The 18,749-nt window shown below is 36.3% G+C and overlaps 1 protein-coding gene across 1 annotated transcript in view; it reads left to right on the top strand.

The window, feature by feature from the left end:
- The window catches only part of lrfn5a (leucine rich repeat and fibronectin type III domain containing 5a), a 155,094-nt gene that overhangs the window by 56,230 nt on the left and 80,115 nt on the right, over nt 1–18,749 (top strand). Inside the window, exon 2 of the mRNA XM_086095453.1 lies at nt 14,745–14,846. Coding sequence (XP_085951579.1) covers nt 14,837–14,846 — 10 coding nt within the window. The 5' untranslated portion in view covers nt 14,745–14,836. The remainder of the gene's footprint in view (nt 1–14,744; nt 14,847–18,749) is intronic.

The following is an 18,749-nucleotide window of genomic DNA, read 5'->3' on the forward strand; positions in this document are numbered from 1 at the left end:
CACACAAAATCTGTCAAAATCCAATAAAACAGCCGGGAGCAAACGGGAATGCTTCAGTGAAAATGGCTGGGAGTGAATGAGTTAAAGGGTAAGTCAACCCTAACATTTCTTGACAATAATATATGTGACCTCACTAGTCTAAACATGACATTCCTATTATTATTATATTTGTGGAATACGAGTTATGTTGCAAAATCCAGCAGTTTTTAATCCATCTCAGGGGTGGTCATTTTGCCACTTGCTGTCAGACTGAAGATGACATCACAGTTACTGTCAAACTTTGTGGCATGTTTGCGCTGTTATATCACTAGAGCAATATCCTTAGTGAAAAGGACGTTAACAGGGAGCAAGATGCAGGTGCTGTTGTAGAGCAATATTTAGCCCTCTTAGCGGCATTCGTAGTGGATTTGGCCTTCAGTCTTTGTATAATTAGATTTATAAGCACTCATCAGTGTAAGAGAGGGGGTAATTTCACGTAGCGGTGTCGCCGAGTTGGAAAAAAAGCACTCCTGACACTTCGTCGGCAATGGTATATCATGTCCTTTTCATCAAAGTGAGTGTCATTTCTCTTGGACGAAAAGTTGACGGATAAACACTAGTTTTATCCCTCCTCGTCATTGTAGTCCATTAACACGGCACCGCTACTTTCCTGCTACAGGTGGCGTGTTTAGAGAAATAATCAGGCTTGGGGAGTAACGGAATACATGTACTACCATTACGTAATCAGATTCCTTTTTTTTTTCTCTTTTTTTTTTTTACTGTATTCCGTTACAGTTCCAAGAAAAAACATGTAATCAGATTAAAGGTACATTTATTAAAAATGGGGATTACTTCAAGAGATTACAATTTCTACGATGAGAGAGAGTGCGAAAGAGAGCGAGGGTGAGAGAGAGACACAGACAGAGACTATTAAAACATCATACACAACATATTCACGGCTAAACTTGTGACTGAGATAAAAGTTTATTTTGCAGTTGATGTCACGCATCGTCATCCTCATTGGATGACTGTATGTATGTATGTATGTATGTATGTATGTATGTATGTATGTATGTATGTATGTATGTATGTATGTATGTATGTATATATCTGTCTGTCTATCTATCTATCTATCTATCTATCTATCTATCTATCTATCTATCTATCTATCTATCTATCTATCTATCCATCCATCCATCCATCCATCCATCCATCCATCCATCCATCCATCTATCTATCTAAACTGACGTGTGATTGCTTTCAGTGACAGTTCGAAAACAGCATATGGCCTTCAATCAATCAATCAATCAATCAATCAAGAAATCAATCAACCTATTGGTACATGCTTTTTAATTACACAAGGATTTTTGCTATTTGTAGACTGCCCGGGTCCCTATCACCCGCAAATAGCAGGGGCACATTGTATAGAATATATATTGTGGTGATATTTATTTTTGTTTTGTCTTCATCAGCATAGTCGGTATTGGAGTCATCCAAAAGTAATCCAAATTAATCAAGTTACAATACTTTAATATTATGGTACTTGGATTACGTTACTAACTAATTTTTTTATCAGGTAACTTGTAACTGTAACGGAAAACATTTTATAAGTAACCCTCCCAACCCTGGAAATAGTCACGTGACGTCCGGATCTCTATTAGCCCTGTTGCTCAAAGCTGGGATACGCTTCAGTTCACCTGTGATGCGGAAAAATTGTAGAATGAACGAATGAAATGAATGTTCTGTGAATATGTGTGAAGGTCAGTTTGTGTTTTTCAAGGTATGCCAGGCTTTGTACTCAAAGCTTGCTGGATTAACTTGATAATGTGACAGATGTCTTTCAATTACTCAGCAGAGAAGGTAAGGTGTAACTCACAAAAAGTAGACAATATTTTCAATATCGACAATCTAGTTTGGAAGGGAATTCAAATACTTAGTTATTCCCAATTTCTCCCTTTAACCATTATTTATCCAGGCAAAGCAATTGGGAAAATGTTCTCGTTTGCAATGCTGGCCTGGCTGCAGACAGCAGTGTAAAAATAAGCAAAATAAAAGCATATCCAAATGCATATGCAACGAACTATACATTGTGATTTAGTTTTATATCTACATAATAATGCCTAACCTATAATTTTACAAAAAGTGTAATTAAGACTGTAAACATTTCCTTCTTTCCTCCTTTAACTTTACATTGTTGCTCTATTTGAGTGTGACTGCAGCTGCTGTTTACTGTGCTTCCCACAGAGATGTCATTATACTTTATGTACAGTACATGTGTTCATTCAGCAGGCGCAGGGCTTATTTGCAATTCAGTTTTATAGCTGCTCAATGTTGGAACTTCACAGTGGTGAACCATGATGTGCTTTTCCTTGCTGAAAATCCCTAATGTTTATGCATAAGTGGATGCAAAAGACATCCACAAAAGTCTGCACTTCTGTTTCTCAGTTTTCTAACTTGCTCACAGTATTACAGTAAAGATTAATATGTATGGGAATAGGCTTTGTGCTCTATTACAACTAAGTTGATGGACGTGAAGATATGTGCATTCTTATTTGATGTATTCATTTATTTTTGCTTAACCAAGCCAAATACCACAGTGAAATCATCATTTTCTTGTGGTGCTTTCAATTGTGATGACCAGTAGAGCAGTGAAGTCGACAATGAAACCCATTGTCGATCATCAGAGTCATTGTTTGTTTGTTAGATCAGGGGATGTTGTTAATATTTGTTAACTGTGAACATGTGAAACCCTTACAGACTCTTATGTGATTAAGGGCTATGTAAATAAACTTGACTTGACTCAAAACTTGTCACTTGCTGCTACTGCTGGCTATATGTCGCACAAGTGCAGTAATGGTAATCTGGGTCATCTGTGATGTCAACATGAAGCACTGTGGGTAATGGGGAAAGAGTGCTATATAGGGAGGCGGGCGGCTCTTTTCTGTCATGCTGCAGATGCTTTGTGAGGTCGAAATGTTATTCAAATATGGGGGCGGTCTTAAGCACGTGTCTTGGGTTGGGCTCCGCTGTTGTATTTATTTCGACATTTATTTGTCACTTTTGAATCTCGTTTTTTTTTTAATTTAAGGATATATATTGTTTTTATTTCACTTTTATTCACTTATTTATTTATTTAGTCATTTATATATTTTTAATTTTGGCAGTTTTTGTCCTTATACACCAGCTTCCAGTGGACGTTATTTGTGCCATTCTGACAGCGTGTAGCAATTATCGCTGGTGTTAGTGAATGAGACATTGTTTATCAATTAGTGTCATTGCATAGAGGTGGGCAATTTCTCTGCCAAATATATGCATATTACCTCATTTAAATACGCGCAAAAAACACCGGCGCACCAGAACACAATCTGGTTGGCAGGGCAGATCATAATGAATTCCCCCATCTGTGCGTGTTTTGTGGATTAGACACTCCCGGATTGCTCTATTTATAATGGTTAGTGCCGCGCAAAAGCCACGCAAACCTTTTGTGGATTTGGCCCTGACTGCGATGCAAACCTGCCTTACATGGCAGCACGGTGATAGACGAGCATCTGACATTCAAAGGAAGCACTTTGTGGCTGATGCCTGTACTCTCCAACTCAACATTTCAAATGTCCAGGAGAGTCATGTTGGGACACCACACCCTGACGATCATGCAAATTATCACCATCCGCATTGGAATGCTGAACAATAAGTACTTACATTCATGATCCAGCGACGTTGATGGGTACAGACAGGAGTGTCATACAAAAACAACTAGCCGGGTCGAATCTGACTCCAACAACACAAGACATCATTTTCACATCTTTTTTTATGTATATAAATTTTGTTTAAATAGAAGTAACTGACAAAGTCAAAAAGTTTTGAGGCTGTAAACAATTTTAAAATCTAAAACGGGTTGGTGCTGACCCTAACACAAGAGGAAGGTTTTCGAAAAATACATAAGCATTTTTTTTTTTACGCTTGGACATCTAAGCTTGCATGTTAAGCAGGGAGGTAACAGGTCCCATTTTTAATTGTCTTTGGTATGACACAGCCAAGGATTGAACCCACAACCTCCAAGTCTGAGGGTAGGCACTCTATCACTAGACCACTGAGCTTATAATGGAACAAGGAAAAATGAGCTTAGTAACAAAATGGACCAGCTTTGCACGTCTGATTGTTTTCATATTTGTATTGTTTCATCCATCCATCCATCCATCCATCCATCCATTTTTTTAACCGCTTGTCCCCAGCTGGCTTCGGGCAGTAGGCGGGGTACGCGCTGAACTGGTTGCCAGCCAATCACAGGGCACACAAAGACGAACAACCATCCACACTCACAATCACACCTATGGGACAATTTAGAGTGTTCAATTAACCTGCCATGCATGTCTTTGGAATGTGGGAGGAAACCGGAGCACCCGGAGAAAACCCACGCAAGCACAGGGAGAACATGCAAACTCAACTCAGGAAGGCCGAAGCCCGTACTCGATCTCACGTCCTCTGGACTGTTAGGCGAACGTGCTAACCAGTATTGTTTCAATTTATCTTATTACTAGATGATGTCAAATCTTAAAATAAGAACATTAAATTTATGAAACCCCAGTTGAGGGCCCTTGTTGTTGGTTAGTTAGTAGTTATCTTAAAATGTGAAAAATGCTTGTTTTAAGCCTCACTGTGCTTAAAACTGGCTGTTAAGACTCAATGCCAACACTGCTTGATCAAATACGATAATTAAATAAGTATCTTAAAATAAGCAGAATGATCTTGTCTGATATGCGATTATTTTTTTCAAGGTCCTTTTCAATGAATTTTTTACCCAACAAAAAGCTAATTATAATGAACAATATCAGATCTATTATAGATTACATGATCTTAAGATAAAGGCAAATGAAGCCTTAATATCACTGTTTTTTGTACTACCTGTTTTTTTAAGTACATAACTCCACATGTGTTCATTTATAGTTTTGATGCCTTCAGTGAGAATCTACAATGTAAACGTCATGAAAATGAATAAAATGCATTGCATGAGAAGGTGTGTCCAAACGTTTGGCCTGTACTGTATATTAATTCATAAAGAACATTTAAAATGGAACACGCAATGTTTTTCTGTCTCAGAGGATAAATGCTGTGTCCAAATAATGCACAACACAATAAAAGTATCTAAAGGCCTATAGTGGAAGAATCCACAACAGCAGCAAATAAGTGAAATACACAGTTTAGTATAACAAGTATACTTTTATTTTGTATGTACATATACTGTATGGTTTATATCATGTCTTGTGCCATTATAAATCAATGTAAAAAAAAAAAGTGTATAATTGATTTCCAGTGGGTTGATAACAGTCCAATGGAAGTAGAGGAGAATGAGCAAGAGGTAACGGTTTGCATTTCCTTGTTGATTTATTTGATGGACTTAAGTGTTTTACTCCTCATTGACATATGTCAGCTTGTTCTTGATTGTGTTTAAAGATGTCTGATGGACACAAATATGGACTAAACTAAATCCGAGAGAAAGAATTTGTAGTGAAAAATAAGACACCCGCATCAACAGAAGTGTAATTATCTTGTCAAAGCATCTGCTGAAATGTTTTCTCAGTGAGTCTCAAACATCACCTGAAATAACTTGTTTTATGTAGCATGGCATTCTTTTACTTCAACTTTATTTTTACACAGTTGCACTTCATTGTTAAGTGTTTTTCTTTAACTGTTTCTTTAAAATGTTTCCCGATTGTATAGTGTCCACTCTTAATTATTAAGGCTATAACAGTGAACACAAATCCAGTTACAGTTAGCATTCAAAGTTGTTGCATTGGTCTTTGTGACAAACTGTTACGCAGCACACTTTGTTACAGCTGTTGGTGTTTTTTTTTTAAAGTGCTCTATAAATAAAGCAGAGTTTAGCTATTTTTTTGTTTTTTCCCCCCCACTACCCGCAGTTACATTTTACTTGATTATGCTGCCTTTTGCAGTAAATTGCTTTCACTTTTGGTCCTACAGCTGTTGAAACCAAACTCACCAACTAGATCACCCAACCAACTGGACATTGGTCACAGTATTAACAGACAGAATATTTCTACCAAAGTTTCAGCATGCCACATATCGTCAGATGAGCTACTGTACTGTATGCAATCTTTCCAGTATGGGTCTCCTGTGGGTTTACTTCTTCCGGGTCTCTACCTAAATCTCTTTTTGGATGTCTGAGCTACTTGTTGTCTCAAATACCAGCCACCTTTGCATGAAACACATTCTGATGATTTCTGACATTTAAATACGACCCAAAGGGAATGAAAAGAGGTGAGGACTGGAGCTTACCTGCTAAACTGAGGTTTCATGAAATCCGCTGCGATCTCATGCAATATGCAATATTTAACCTACTGACAGGCCTGATGTCGGGTTTTTAAGTTTTACTTGTTGGTGAAGTTCCATTCACGAACCCTGACAAAAAAAAACAAAATAGCTCTATTCGCATGCATTTATTGCTCAGTGGGATATAGGGAGCATTTCATTTATGGTTTTATTTAAATCTCCACTTTATATATATATATATATATATAAAAAAATAAAAAAAGATGCTGACACAGGGAACTCCCTACACTTTTTATTAAAAAAAAATTAAAATTAAGAAATTATGTTGAAATTTTGGAAAACTTTATTTACAGTAAAAAAAATAAGTGTTAAGACTCAATGCCAACACTGCTTGATCAAATAAATAAATTAAATAATTAAATAAGTATCTTAAAATAAGCAGAATGATCTTGTCTGATAATTTCATTGTAAATAAAAATAACTTGTTATAGCAAAATAAGCAAATTTAGGTTAAATTTAAGAAATGATATCTAGTTTTTGCAGTGTGGATGGATGGGTGTATATATATATATATGTATATATATATATATGTATTAGGGCTGAACGATTATGGAAAATAATCTAATTTTCCTCCCAAAGATTGCGATATCATATGTGATTATTTGTTTTCAAGGTCCTTTTCAATGAATTTTTTACCCAACAAAAAGCTAATTATAATCAACAATATCAGATCTATTATAGATTACCGCCACATTAGCTACATTCACATGCATTTGTTGCTCAGTGAGATACAGGGAGCGTTTCATTTATGGTTTTATTTAAATCTCCACTTTATATATATATATATATATATATATATATATATATATATATATATATATATATATATATATATATATATCCCTGTGTCAGCATTTTATTTATATATATATATATATATATATATATATATATATATATATATATATATATATATATATATATATATATAAAATGCTGACACAGGGAACTCCCTACACTTTTTATTTAAAAAAAAAATAATTAAGAAATTATGTTTAAATTTTGGAAAACTTTATTTACAGTAAAAAAAACAACTTTGGGGTACTATTTACGTGATTAGGTTTTTAATTTAGCTTAACACATGCTGATGACTGAATGCATCCTTCAATTTTTTAAATAATTTTTAAACAAAGCTGTCAATTCTTTATATGTTAAAAATGTAAAGAAAAAGTAATTAAATAATAAAAATTACGCTAATATTTGATCTTTTACTGCAAATGAATATCGGCTTGAAATATCGTTCCACGTAGCTACTAATAATCTATATCTTTATCAGCCTTGAAACCCCCCCACATCGGTCTATCACTAATCTTGTCTCTGTCCCAAACAAAGACAAAGACTTCCTTTCTGTCTATTTATATATTCAGCCAATTGTATAATTGTACAGTTATACAATGGATAGTGGCTTTTCAGCCCATAAACTATTTAAAACATACATGCACAGATAAACACACATTCCCCTGGTTACTGACCTGTTTTAATAATTCAGAAGACTGATTTACTGCCTGCCTGGCAGTGGTTTCAATGTATGGACATAGTCAACCATCATGCACACACATTACCATACGGTTCATACACTGCTGCACGACACGTTGCAGTTTGACATCAGCTAAAGAAGTATAGGACATAGTGCGAATACAGTATGGATCAAGTTCTTTATGGTATAAAAGGTAACACTGATCCAAATGAGTCATCACTTTGATGTAACCAATTAACCACTAGCCCAGTATAGTAACAATTTTGATAGAATTGTATCCCACAGGTGAGAAATATTGGAATACAGTCCTAGTCGTCCGTCTGCTGCATCTGTCACTTCAGGGATATTTTATGTGCATGTAGCACAAATTCTCAAATCTAAAAATGTATGGGATTAACTACATTGGAAAAAGCTTTATTTCTTCATGGCCGTGAATTTGACAGGCAGGATTTACAAAATGAATATTTGTAACCTTTTCATGCACAAATTATGATAACCTACATCAGGATTTTTTTGTCAACTGTTTTTATTACTCTTAAGCATTAAAACAAATCTCCTTCATGTTTTTTTAAACATACATTATTCAAGGAGTTGGTGACATGCCCACTAGGGTGGATAACGCACATTTGAGCAACTGATGAAATGTTTTTAAGAAAATAATAAATAACAAAAAAAATTATGTAAACACTCTAGAAAATGTCTGTTTGATTTTTAACATTGTGTTCCCATATTTTTAACATATTTCAAAACTACTACATGTATTGCAAAAACATTTACCCAAAGAAAAATTAACTTTTTATGAAGTACAGTACAGTACTTTATTTTTTCTGGCAACCATTCATCATCACTGCCGCTGTCCTCATCCCCACTTGAGTCAGATGGTATATGGCCAACTATTCAGTAGGTTTTGCTAGCATGTTCTGCACCTGACCACTACAAAACATAAGGACCAGAATGCTTACTCTCATATGAGGACTAAAATCCATAAAATATTGCTAAAATAGAAATTAAATGATGATTTAAAGCAAAAAATAATGATACTGCAGATAAAGTATTTTCAAAGGAACAAAGTTACAGCAACACTAAGTTGTAGTCACAATACAGCTAATGAGGTCCAAAGTCCAATTTAATGGACTCATGATCAATCGCCATTTCCTCAAATTTAAAAATCAATACTTGGATATTTTAACAATTATATTACTCCTTAGTTGTTGCTTGATGTCCCATTATCTTTTTTTTTTACTTGCAAGAGCCTCCTGGAATAGAATGAATAGACACTTCTTCCTTCCTTGTACGTCACATCTGAACTCCTGTCGGCCATCTTGTTTTCTGTCTTTTTTGTTTTGTTTTGGACTTATAAACGTTGACCACTGGATGGCAGTGTATGTCAAGACTACACTAGTGTCCACTGGAGTGGCTACTGTCCAACTGTGGCAAAAAGATTCATTTATATAGGAACAAACAATGTTTTAATCAATGTCCACTGTAGTAACAACTATCCGTGAAAGTTTTTAAGATGCCTGGCATACATGACTATTTAAAATATTGAATATTCTTTAATAACAGTGGCACAAAAATAGCGAAAAGTGCGAAGGCAGACTAGACAAATCAGCTGCAAGTGAAGGTGTCGCGCTTTCACACATGTTCAAATGTGTTCAAACCATGATGGATGATATCACAGTGACATTTTTAGCTGGTACATACCCCCTCCCTTTGACAGCAAGACTCTGTGCAGAGTCTGTGTACATTGCCCATGTTGTGAGCACACTTAATAATAAACCAGCTGTAACTTCTCAAGCAGAATTCCTGTACCAAGGCAATTTAGACACGTGTGCAGTGTGGTGTGAAATAAGATGCCTGATGTTATATAACAGAAGATTGTTTTCTCTTGATAGAATGGTGTCTTGGTTTCATGTGAGCACCCACCAAAGAGTTGGTTTGTACAAAAACGTCACTTTGAAATTTCACACAATCATAATAATATTTCCACACTTCCTGAGTTCATGCTCATTAGCCTGCACCTGTTAAGTGTTCTCTCAACGAAGTTACACACGATAAGAATTAAAAGAAAACCTAACCAATTGAGCAGCAAATGTTTAACAACACATACTCCCACTGAGCAGTTTTTTATTATTTTTTAATTTTATTTTTTATCTGAAGTGGCATGGCTGTTGTGTTGAAAAACACTCTTAATAGGCAAGAATAATAAGTTATTCCGTTGGTGCTAACCTTTTCAAGTCCCTTAAGTGTCCTGTGCCCAGCATGTATCAGGACACTTGGATGATGCTTGATCAAATGCTTTGTCTTTCCTTGTCAGTGTGGGACATGTTTCAAGCAACGTATGGAAACATGTCCATCAACCATCAATTCGGGTATGTGACACTGACATACAAGAAGTGATTAGACATTACCATAGGGGAGGGCTTTTAATAATAATAATAACAATAATTTGCAAATCCCTAAAACTGTTCGTTGTTATTATCCCATGCAAGGTTATTATAGTTAATGAAAACTAAATAACTGAAACTAAAATTGAAAAACAAACAAACAAACAAATATCCTGTATTTTCACGACCATAAGGCGCTCCGCTCCATATTATAAGGCACAGTCACAGTTACTGGTGCTATTTCTGTTTAACACACACATAAGGTGCACCGCACTATTAGGCGCACACACGGTCAAACATACGCTAGCTCAAAACACATGGTAGCATGCTATTATTATTAGTTTTTAAAAAGGCAGCGAACGGAACAAAACTGAGTTCGGTTGAAGTAACAATGTAAACAGAGAGTTCAGTTGTACTTGAAGTACATAAAAATGTACTCACGTTGCTTTTGATCAATCCTAATCCACACATCAGTCATAGTCCTCATGATCTTCTGTATCAGAAACAAACAACTGGGCAAGTTCTCCATCAAACACGCCAGGCTCCGTCTCATTGTCAGAGCCAGTCTTGTTGTCGTGTCCTCGGAAATGATGCCGGCTTTTGCGTTCGCCCAAGCATTCACGATCCATTGACAAATTGTGGCATACCTTGCACGGTGCTGCCTCCCAGTCTTGGTAAAGCTATGTTCGCCAGCCTCCTGGAATGATAGCAAGCTCTGCGTTCATTTGCCGTTTTTTTTTTTCAGAGCGGCTGAGAGATGTGCGCATTTGAATCACGGAGATAAGGAAGGAAAAGTGATGCAAAAAAACAATCTGGTGTCTTTAGTATGTGGTGTGATCTGTTTAGCTACACCGTTTAGACTTGCACTACTTCAAAGTGACTTTTGCGATGTCTGTTGCTGTAAGTGCACATTGTTCAATAAAGCATTTAAAAAAGAAAGGAAAAAAAGTAAACAATACACTACTGTATGTAGTAGTTTAGCCCGGACACCGCTTTGCATTTGGTATGTTTCATCTCCCGCCCTCCCTCCCTGCGCCAGCAGACCGCTCTCTTTTGGAGGGAGCTGTCAATCAAACAATTAACTTGTAAGTGGGTCGTTAAACTCTGAAACAAGCAAAAAAGAAAAAAAAAGGAAGACACATGCTTATTGAACATGAATGCTTTAGTATGGAGGTAAATATGGTGCAAAACTAACTTGTAATTTTTTTTAGTACCTGTAGAAAAAAGTCAAAATTTGTATCTGTAAAAGTCGTGATTTGTACCTGTACAAAAAAGTCTAAATTTGTATCTGTAAAAGTTGTGATTTTTACCTGTAGAAATGACAACTTGTAGTCAAAGAAGGACGCCCCAGGCGTGAAAATTTCAACATACATTCAATATACAAACACCGTGTGGAACAGCTTAAACGTTGGTTGACATGCAGAGCACTCAAAGTGGGCAGAAAGAAAGAAGTTTTAGTATGAAGGTAAGATTTATTGTACGATCATAGCTCGTAATCCGGTGCTAGCTAGCTCATCTCATGTTGTTAATTGTCACGAAAACTGAACACATTGAAGTCACGATTTTTATTTCAAGATTTGAAGCCTACCACTGTAAACATACGATCAATAGCTTGTACCTGTAAAAGAAAACATATATAATCTAAAAATACCTCATAAACTGCTGCTTAGTGCTTAGATGTGAAAATTACTATAGAGCTACAGAACCCTATTGAATGTTTTACAAGATAACCTAAACCTATAACCAAAAGTGGACAGTACTCAGCTACTTGTATTTGACTAACATTTTATTTAAGTATCTGTACTCTTACTATCATAATAAAATGAAAAAAAAACTTTTTTATTGCGAGTGAATCTTTAAGCCGCTACAGGTATTTTGACCTCAACCATTTATCCTCTGTATTTAATCATTTTATTTTGAATATTACAATTTATTGATAAATGTCAGTATTTTTGCAATGTATGCTTTGCAAACAGTTTTAAAAAAAGAGGCTCTTACACTCTTAAACATACACATTTGCCTTCAACACTGAAGCAAAATAAAAAATAATGCAAATGGAAATGTTTATGAACAATGTCTGTGTCTATCAGTATTACCACTATTTCTGATATTAAGATGTGACAAAATCTTTGTTTTTTTCTGGCTAACAAGATAAAGTTGAACCGATTACGTATGTCAGTGGCTGTGTTTTGATAATGACCCAGCTAGGAAGCTATGATTATTTTTTATTGTATGAATATGCTGATCCAACCATTCTGTTCGCACAGATGCCAGCATGCAGTCAATCAAAGCTACTTCTTGATCCATCTCTAGACGGTGGCACATGGTGTGACATCAAACCTGCTTCAAAGTGGCTGTGAAGTCCAACAAATGAGAATCCTTGATACACTGGTTACTGTTCTGAGAGAATTTCACTGCAATCACCTTTGGGAAAGTGAAGAAATTATGCTTTCTAAATGTCTTCCAATTTTGAGTTTGAAATGTTAAAGGAGTACAATTTATCCATATTGAGAGTTATTTGAAATAATCAGATCAAATAACATGTATCATTCAATAAACAAGATTGTGCATCATTTGGAATGTTCTATTTGATGTCCAGAAGAGCCATTTCTGCATCCATCCAAGACGAGAACAGTATTCTTTTCACAAACAGAACAAAAGTTATTGATGGAGCTGTATGAGGAATTCAAGACTCACCAAAAAAGGCAATACTGCTGCTATCACTAAGACGAGGGAAATATCATTGGCAAAAAAAAAAAAAAGCCGACAGACTAAATGTATGAGTTATAAGTTACAAGAAGCCTATAACAATATATATAAAAAATAAGACTAAATATTGGTGGGGTGGGGGCAGGTTCAGAGGGAGAGGAGGGGATGGGGAACTCGCCACCAAGTTGACTCTTCTGTGCTCTCGTGTCTGTCCTCAGTCAGGTCCGCCTTTCTTGTACATAAGCAATGATAGTAAAAATTGGCATAATTTTTTTTCTGTGTTTCGGTTTTCGGCCAAGCATTTTTAATTTTCGTACAAAAAATGTCATTTCGGTGCATCCCTAATATATATATATATATATATATATATATATATATGAATGTCATAGATAAAAGCAAGTGTGCAAGACGGCTTGTTTAAAATTATGAAGTCTATATAAGTTATTACTTTTTTTTAAAGTCCATACAGTGCATCTTAAGCATAATTGAATGTATATTTTGACATATCTAACCTTATAAGCAGTATTATTTACTTATTGCATGTCAAAGTCGGCAGACTGTTATATTGTACCTGAATTACACTTTTTGATGCTTTTTTCATCTGTTCGTTATATTTTAAGGTAGCGTTAGTTGAGTTTTTACTTCACAATACTTGCTGTGACTTTTTTTTATAATCTTGCTCACAAGAAATACCCTCTATTTAAAAAACAACAACAAAAAAACAACTAATACTAAAGATAATAATAACTAAATTAAAGCTAAGCATGTTCAAAAAAATAAAAACTATCTCCCTCTAAATCTAATTAAAACCACAAAATTTTCCAAACACAATAGTCAGAATGATGTAAATTTAAGTAACTATCATGACAAATCCAAAACTATTATAACCCTGGTCACATGCAGAGTGTACCACATGGCTCAATATTTGTCCAAGTACTGTCGTATCTCAAATTTACACTCATGCACACCTCCGGTCACTGAGCAGGAATCGATCCCATGCTGGCTGCACAAAAGTCAGCCATGTGTAATATTACACTGTTAGTATTTGTGGACATTGTTTTTTTTATTTTATGTTTTGGTCATTTTTCAAGTTCCTTTGCCAACTCATATAGCAGCACAGATAATATAAAAACAATATTGTACACCGCATGCACTCAAACACATAAATAAAGTTAGAAAGGCTATTTCATGGAAGGTATGTATGATAATCTGAATATGAATATCTGTATGAACAGTCACCTCTTTTTGCCATCTGAGAGTTATGGTTAGTTTTAAATAAAAAGCAAAAATATACAGTATGTCATTATTTATTTATTTAAGAATGGTATTGGTGTAATGAAGACACTGATTTAAATAAGTATTTGCCCTCATCTTTTGACCCATCCTTGCCTTCACCCTGCTGGCTCAGCTAGTATAGAAGCATTCTTTGTTTCAACTGTGCCCTCTATGCTCTAAAGGAGGAAAGCTGAAAGGCGAGAAGGGATATAGCAGGGACCAAGCGAGGCACAGAGAGGGCAAATAGGGAGAGAAAATCCAAGTGGGAAATGGGATGAAAAGGATGAAGATGGTCGGGGAACTGAGAGGTCAAATGGGAGCAGAAAAGATGGAAGGAGGGATGTCTTCAGATCAATGGCCAACAGTGTTCTAGTTATTGACATCCAGGATCTGCACCATGTTTTGTGTGGGTGGGCCAGGTTTCAAGACATTTGCTCTCCACTTCCTCTTGCTCACTGTCACACAGTAGCTGCTCTTTTGCAAGCAATTAAGCTGCTGACAACACTAAAAAACCTTTCGATGCACTGCAGACTTCTAAGTTGTCTATTTTCTCTCTCTCTGTTTTCTAGTGAAGCAAAACAGAAGATATATCTACCAGTAAGCCTCATCAGTGACAATCTATGATAACATGTGAATTCTGAAGCACATTATCGACTTTCACATGCGTCAAGGTAAGGATGCTTTTCTATAATTGCTGCTGCTTAAGAAACACAAGTCAGTAGTGTTTGTCAACTTTGTTACAACTTAGTCATACCTACCCTAACCATAGCTGAGGAGGTGTTTTCATCAATAAGGGCGAGTTCGTAAGTCCATGTGCTACACTGATGTTGTATGTTCGGAGTAGCCATTTTTGAATGCACTCGTGTGTTGCGTTAGCAAGACTATTACTCAGTAGACGGGTAGGAATCTTTGACTGTCTCACGATTCTAATCGATTCTGATTTTTGGGTATGCGATTCGATTGAGAATTGATTTTCGAGTCTGGACGGTTTTTGATTTAAAATCATTTGATTGACAATGATTTCTGCTTCAATTTATAGATGTGCAAATAATCATCATGATCTACTCCAATCTGGTTTGCAAGATAGAATGACAAATAGAGACATTAAAATGTCTTTTTTTTAATTTATTTTTTATTTACATTTATTAAGTTTTGAAATGTAAGGAAAGTCCTTTTTTTTTTTTTTTAATACAAAAACAGTGTGGACCACAACTGCTACTCTATGTAGCTGGCTATAAATTCCATCGCTTTTGCAGTATATTATGCCCTCCCTGAACAGACTGACTACAGTTTAGCAGACAGCGAACAGTCTGTCAAAAAGAGTTCAATGCTGGTATCTGTTTCACCCTGTTCCGTTCTCACTGACCATACAGAGTGGACGATTAAAGCAGTGACTTGTTTAGCTTGTTTCCCGAACGTAACTAGCTCAAGGCTAACGCACAATGGAAAGTGCCATTGACTCGCTAACGCTAATTAGCGCGCTACATGCGGCACTTTTATCACTCAAAAGAACGCCTATTCATACAAAATGCTTCAGGAATGTATACAGAAAAGCATCTTAACATTACTCACCGTCATATGCTCTTCCTACGCTGCAAAAAAAAACAACCAACTTTTATTGGCATAACTTGATAGTGACTTTTTTGTTTTACTCTCTCATGTGGCTATAACTTAACAGTGTATTAGAATGAATGGAACCACACTGCCCCTAAGTGGCCAAATCGTGTACACCAACGCGCCCAATAAAGGCACACACAAACAAGGGCAAGACAGTATAAAATAATTTACATAAAATCGATTTTTGGGACATTTAAAATCAATTTTGAATCATACTAAATGAGAATCGCGATTCTTAAGAGAATCGATTTTTTGGCACACCCCTACTCAGTAGTAATCAATTTACTAACCCACACAGCTAGCTAACGTCAAGGTTAGCCAGCCTAACAATCATCACCATAAGAAAAGCCCCAGACCTAGTGTCACTAAACCGCAAACTTCTGGAAAATAAGTTTGTAGTTTACCAACTTAAGAATTATCCCCGTTACACGTGAATGATGTTTGTATCCCTCATCAGGCCACAACCCTCGCACCCGCAACCCTTTCTATTACCGTTTCCATCTCCAACTCCCCGACGCACTGGCGCATCATGTCACCAGTGCGCGCTCCTGCACTTCACTTTAGGTGCACTCTGAATTGCCGAACAACAAATCCACCGACCGTTGGGAATATCAGTGCGTTGCTCGGAGCGTATTTCCAAACGCGCCCAAACTGTTACCACTCTCTTCACTTATTTACGTAGATTAAGTGTTTGTGATTCTTCAGTTTCAGGTACTTCATAAGAGATTAGGCCATCTACCTAAAAACTTCACGTTAATATAGAAGAAAAGCTTCAGATTTTCATGACGAGAACACTACCAGAAGAGCTTGGGTGGTCACTTTCCAGCCAGCACATTTGCCAGCATATTTTGTATACAAAAGGAAAAAATGCATCACACACCAATATGCACGCATTAAGAGGAATACATTGGAAAGAGCAGTGTTTTAAAAATTGTATTACAGTATCTTCCAGTTTTATGAAGAATGGAGGAAAGATCTTGCATGTTCTCAATTACCATAGAAATGAGAATGACCCAATTTGGCAGTTGTACCTCAGTGGGGATGTACATTGTACCGGAGGTGGCCCAATTTGGATTTATCACTGAATCCCGGCTATTTAATCAGTCTTGGTTATGGAAATGAAGCTGGCCCACTCTTACCATTTCAGAAAGGATAAATAGAATCTATGGTTAATTTGCATTTGATTCCATTTAGTAAATCAGCTGTTGAACGTGAACCCCCTTGTAATTTCTCAAACGGTCAAAATCCATAAACTCTTATCCTTCTCTCTCTTCCAACGTAGAATAAATTATAATTGAATGCTGCTGATTTGCTCTCCCCTAAGGCCGCTCTCTCCTTTCCAAATTCTGCTTTTCCTTTCCTCTCTTCAGCTGGTTGTTATAGCGAACCTCAATATGTCCCTCGGGGATATTGCTGCCAACTGAACTCAGCTCGAAATAAGAAATGAGAAAACAGTGAGCAAGTAATGGGGGAACTGGACAGCATGGAAAGAATCAGGCAGTCTTGCAATCTGCATTACATGTCAAGCACGTTCATCTTTATAGCATTTTAAGAGATAGACTTCTTCAATGGAAGCGGAGAGAGATAGCGTACTTGTACATAAGTGAATCAGTGTAAGGATGCCCATTGTCTGAAATGCTCTATTAGGTTCATGCATCAAAAGGGGTTGAAAAAAAAAGGGAAAAAAAGTTGTGCGCTTCCATATGAAAATGTTCAGAGAGAATTTTTGCCAGGGGTAGGTTTTCAAAGCACATACAGTAATGATCTTTTCATCACACATACCCTAATCTCTCTCATTTCCAAAAGTATCAGTCATATACTGGATATCTGCAACACATTGTTAGGAAGAGCCTTGAGCAGATGACATACAATACAGCACACACACAAACCCTCTCATACTACAGCTGTTAGCGCCATTGTGGGGAAAGTATGGGCACACACCTTTTTTTCCCACAATATTTGTGCACGTACACTTCCCCAGATTTGTGCCTTGAGACAATCCTGTCTCTGAGTACCACAGACAATCCCTTTGATATGTTTAGTTTGTGCTCTGACATCCACTGTCACCTGCGGGACCTTGTATAAACAGGTGTGTAATTCCCAAAGATGATCAATGGAAACATGATGATGTGAATACTAATGCGTATTTTATTTTGTGTAGTTTATAATTTAAATAACTTTAAATAATGAATTCATCCCCCCCACCCCCCAAAAAAATCACATCATTAATTTGGTCTTATGTGTAGAATATTGAGGGGAAAATTAATGTTCCATTTTGGAATGAGGCTGTAACAAAACAAAAAGTAAAAAATGCGAAGCTCTGTGCACTGTATGTGTGTAAGACGTTTTGGTTCACTTGGTTCATTCTTTACTGCCTGCCAGTCAAACTGTCTTGTGAACGAGCTGGCAACACAGCTGAAATTGGCAGACATTGCTTGTTTACTCTTCTTGCTTGTTTTGAGGTAATCGTCTTGCTTTAGGGGAACTGCGAGAGATTCTGACACAAATAAGGAGAGATCAAACAACAGACTGTGTTTTGTCTTTTTAATGAAAATAAAAAGTGCCACACTTTTTTAGAGCTCTGAGTTCACTCAGAGGCTGACAGTTGACAAGGGAACTCAACCTGTAAACCTTCAACATGAAATGTTTATTTATAATTGCATTGTGGTTGTGGGTTTACAACACACTGGAGATGGGAACGTAGACAGAATAAAATTGTGCACTTGCACCTGTCGATTGTTAGAACAGCTTTTTCGTGTGTACGCACCTGACTTAAAGGTCAGGAATCAAATATTTTATAGGTTATGTTAAAAGTTCATAATTTCATTGTTAATTAGTTTTGTAATACTCTTCATACACGTGACTTCCAGCAAGTCATTCGTAGCTTGATTAATCCTCAAAATACGAACCTGTCGTCACCGACAGGAAAATACGCATGTTTTTCAAATCACTGTAAC

Source organism: Leptonotus elevatus, chromosome 14 (assembly GCF_054856555.1).
Source record: "Leptonotus elevatus isolate MCC_2025b chromosome 14, RoL_Lele_1.0, whole genome shotgun sequence".
In the NCBI taxonomy this organism is placed as follows: Eukaryota; Metazoa; Chordata; class Actinopteri; order Syngnathiformes; family Syngnathidae; genus Leptonotus; species Leptonotus elevatus.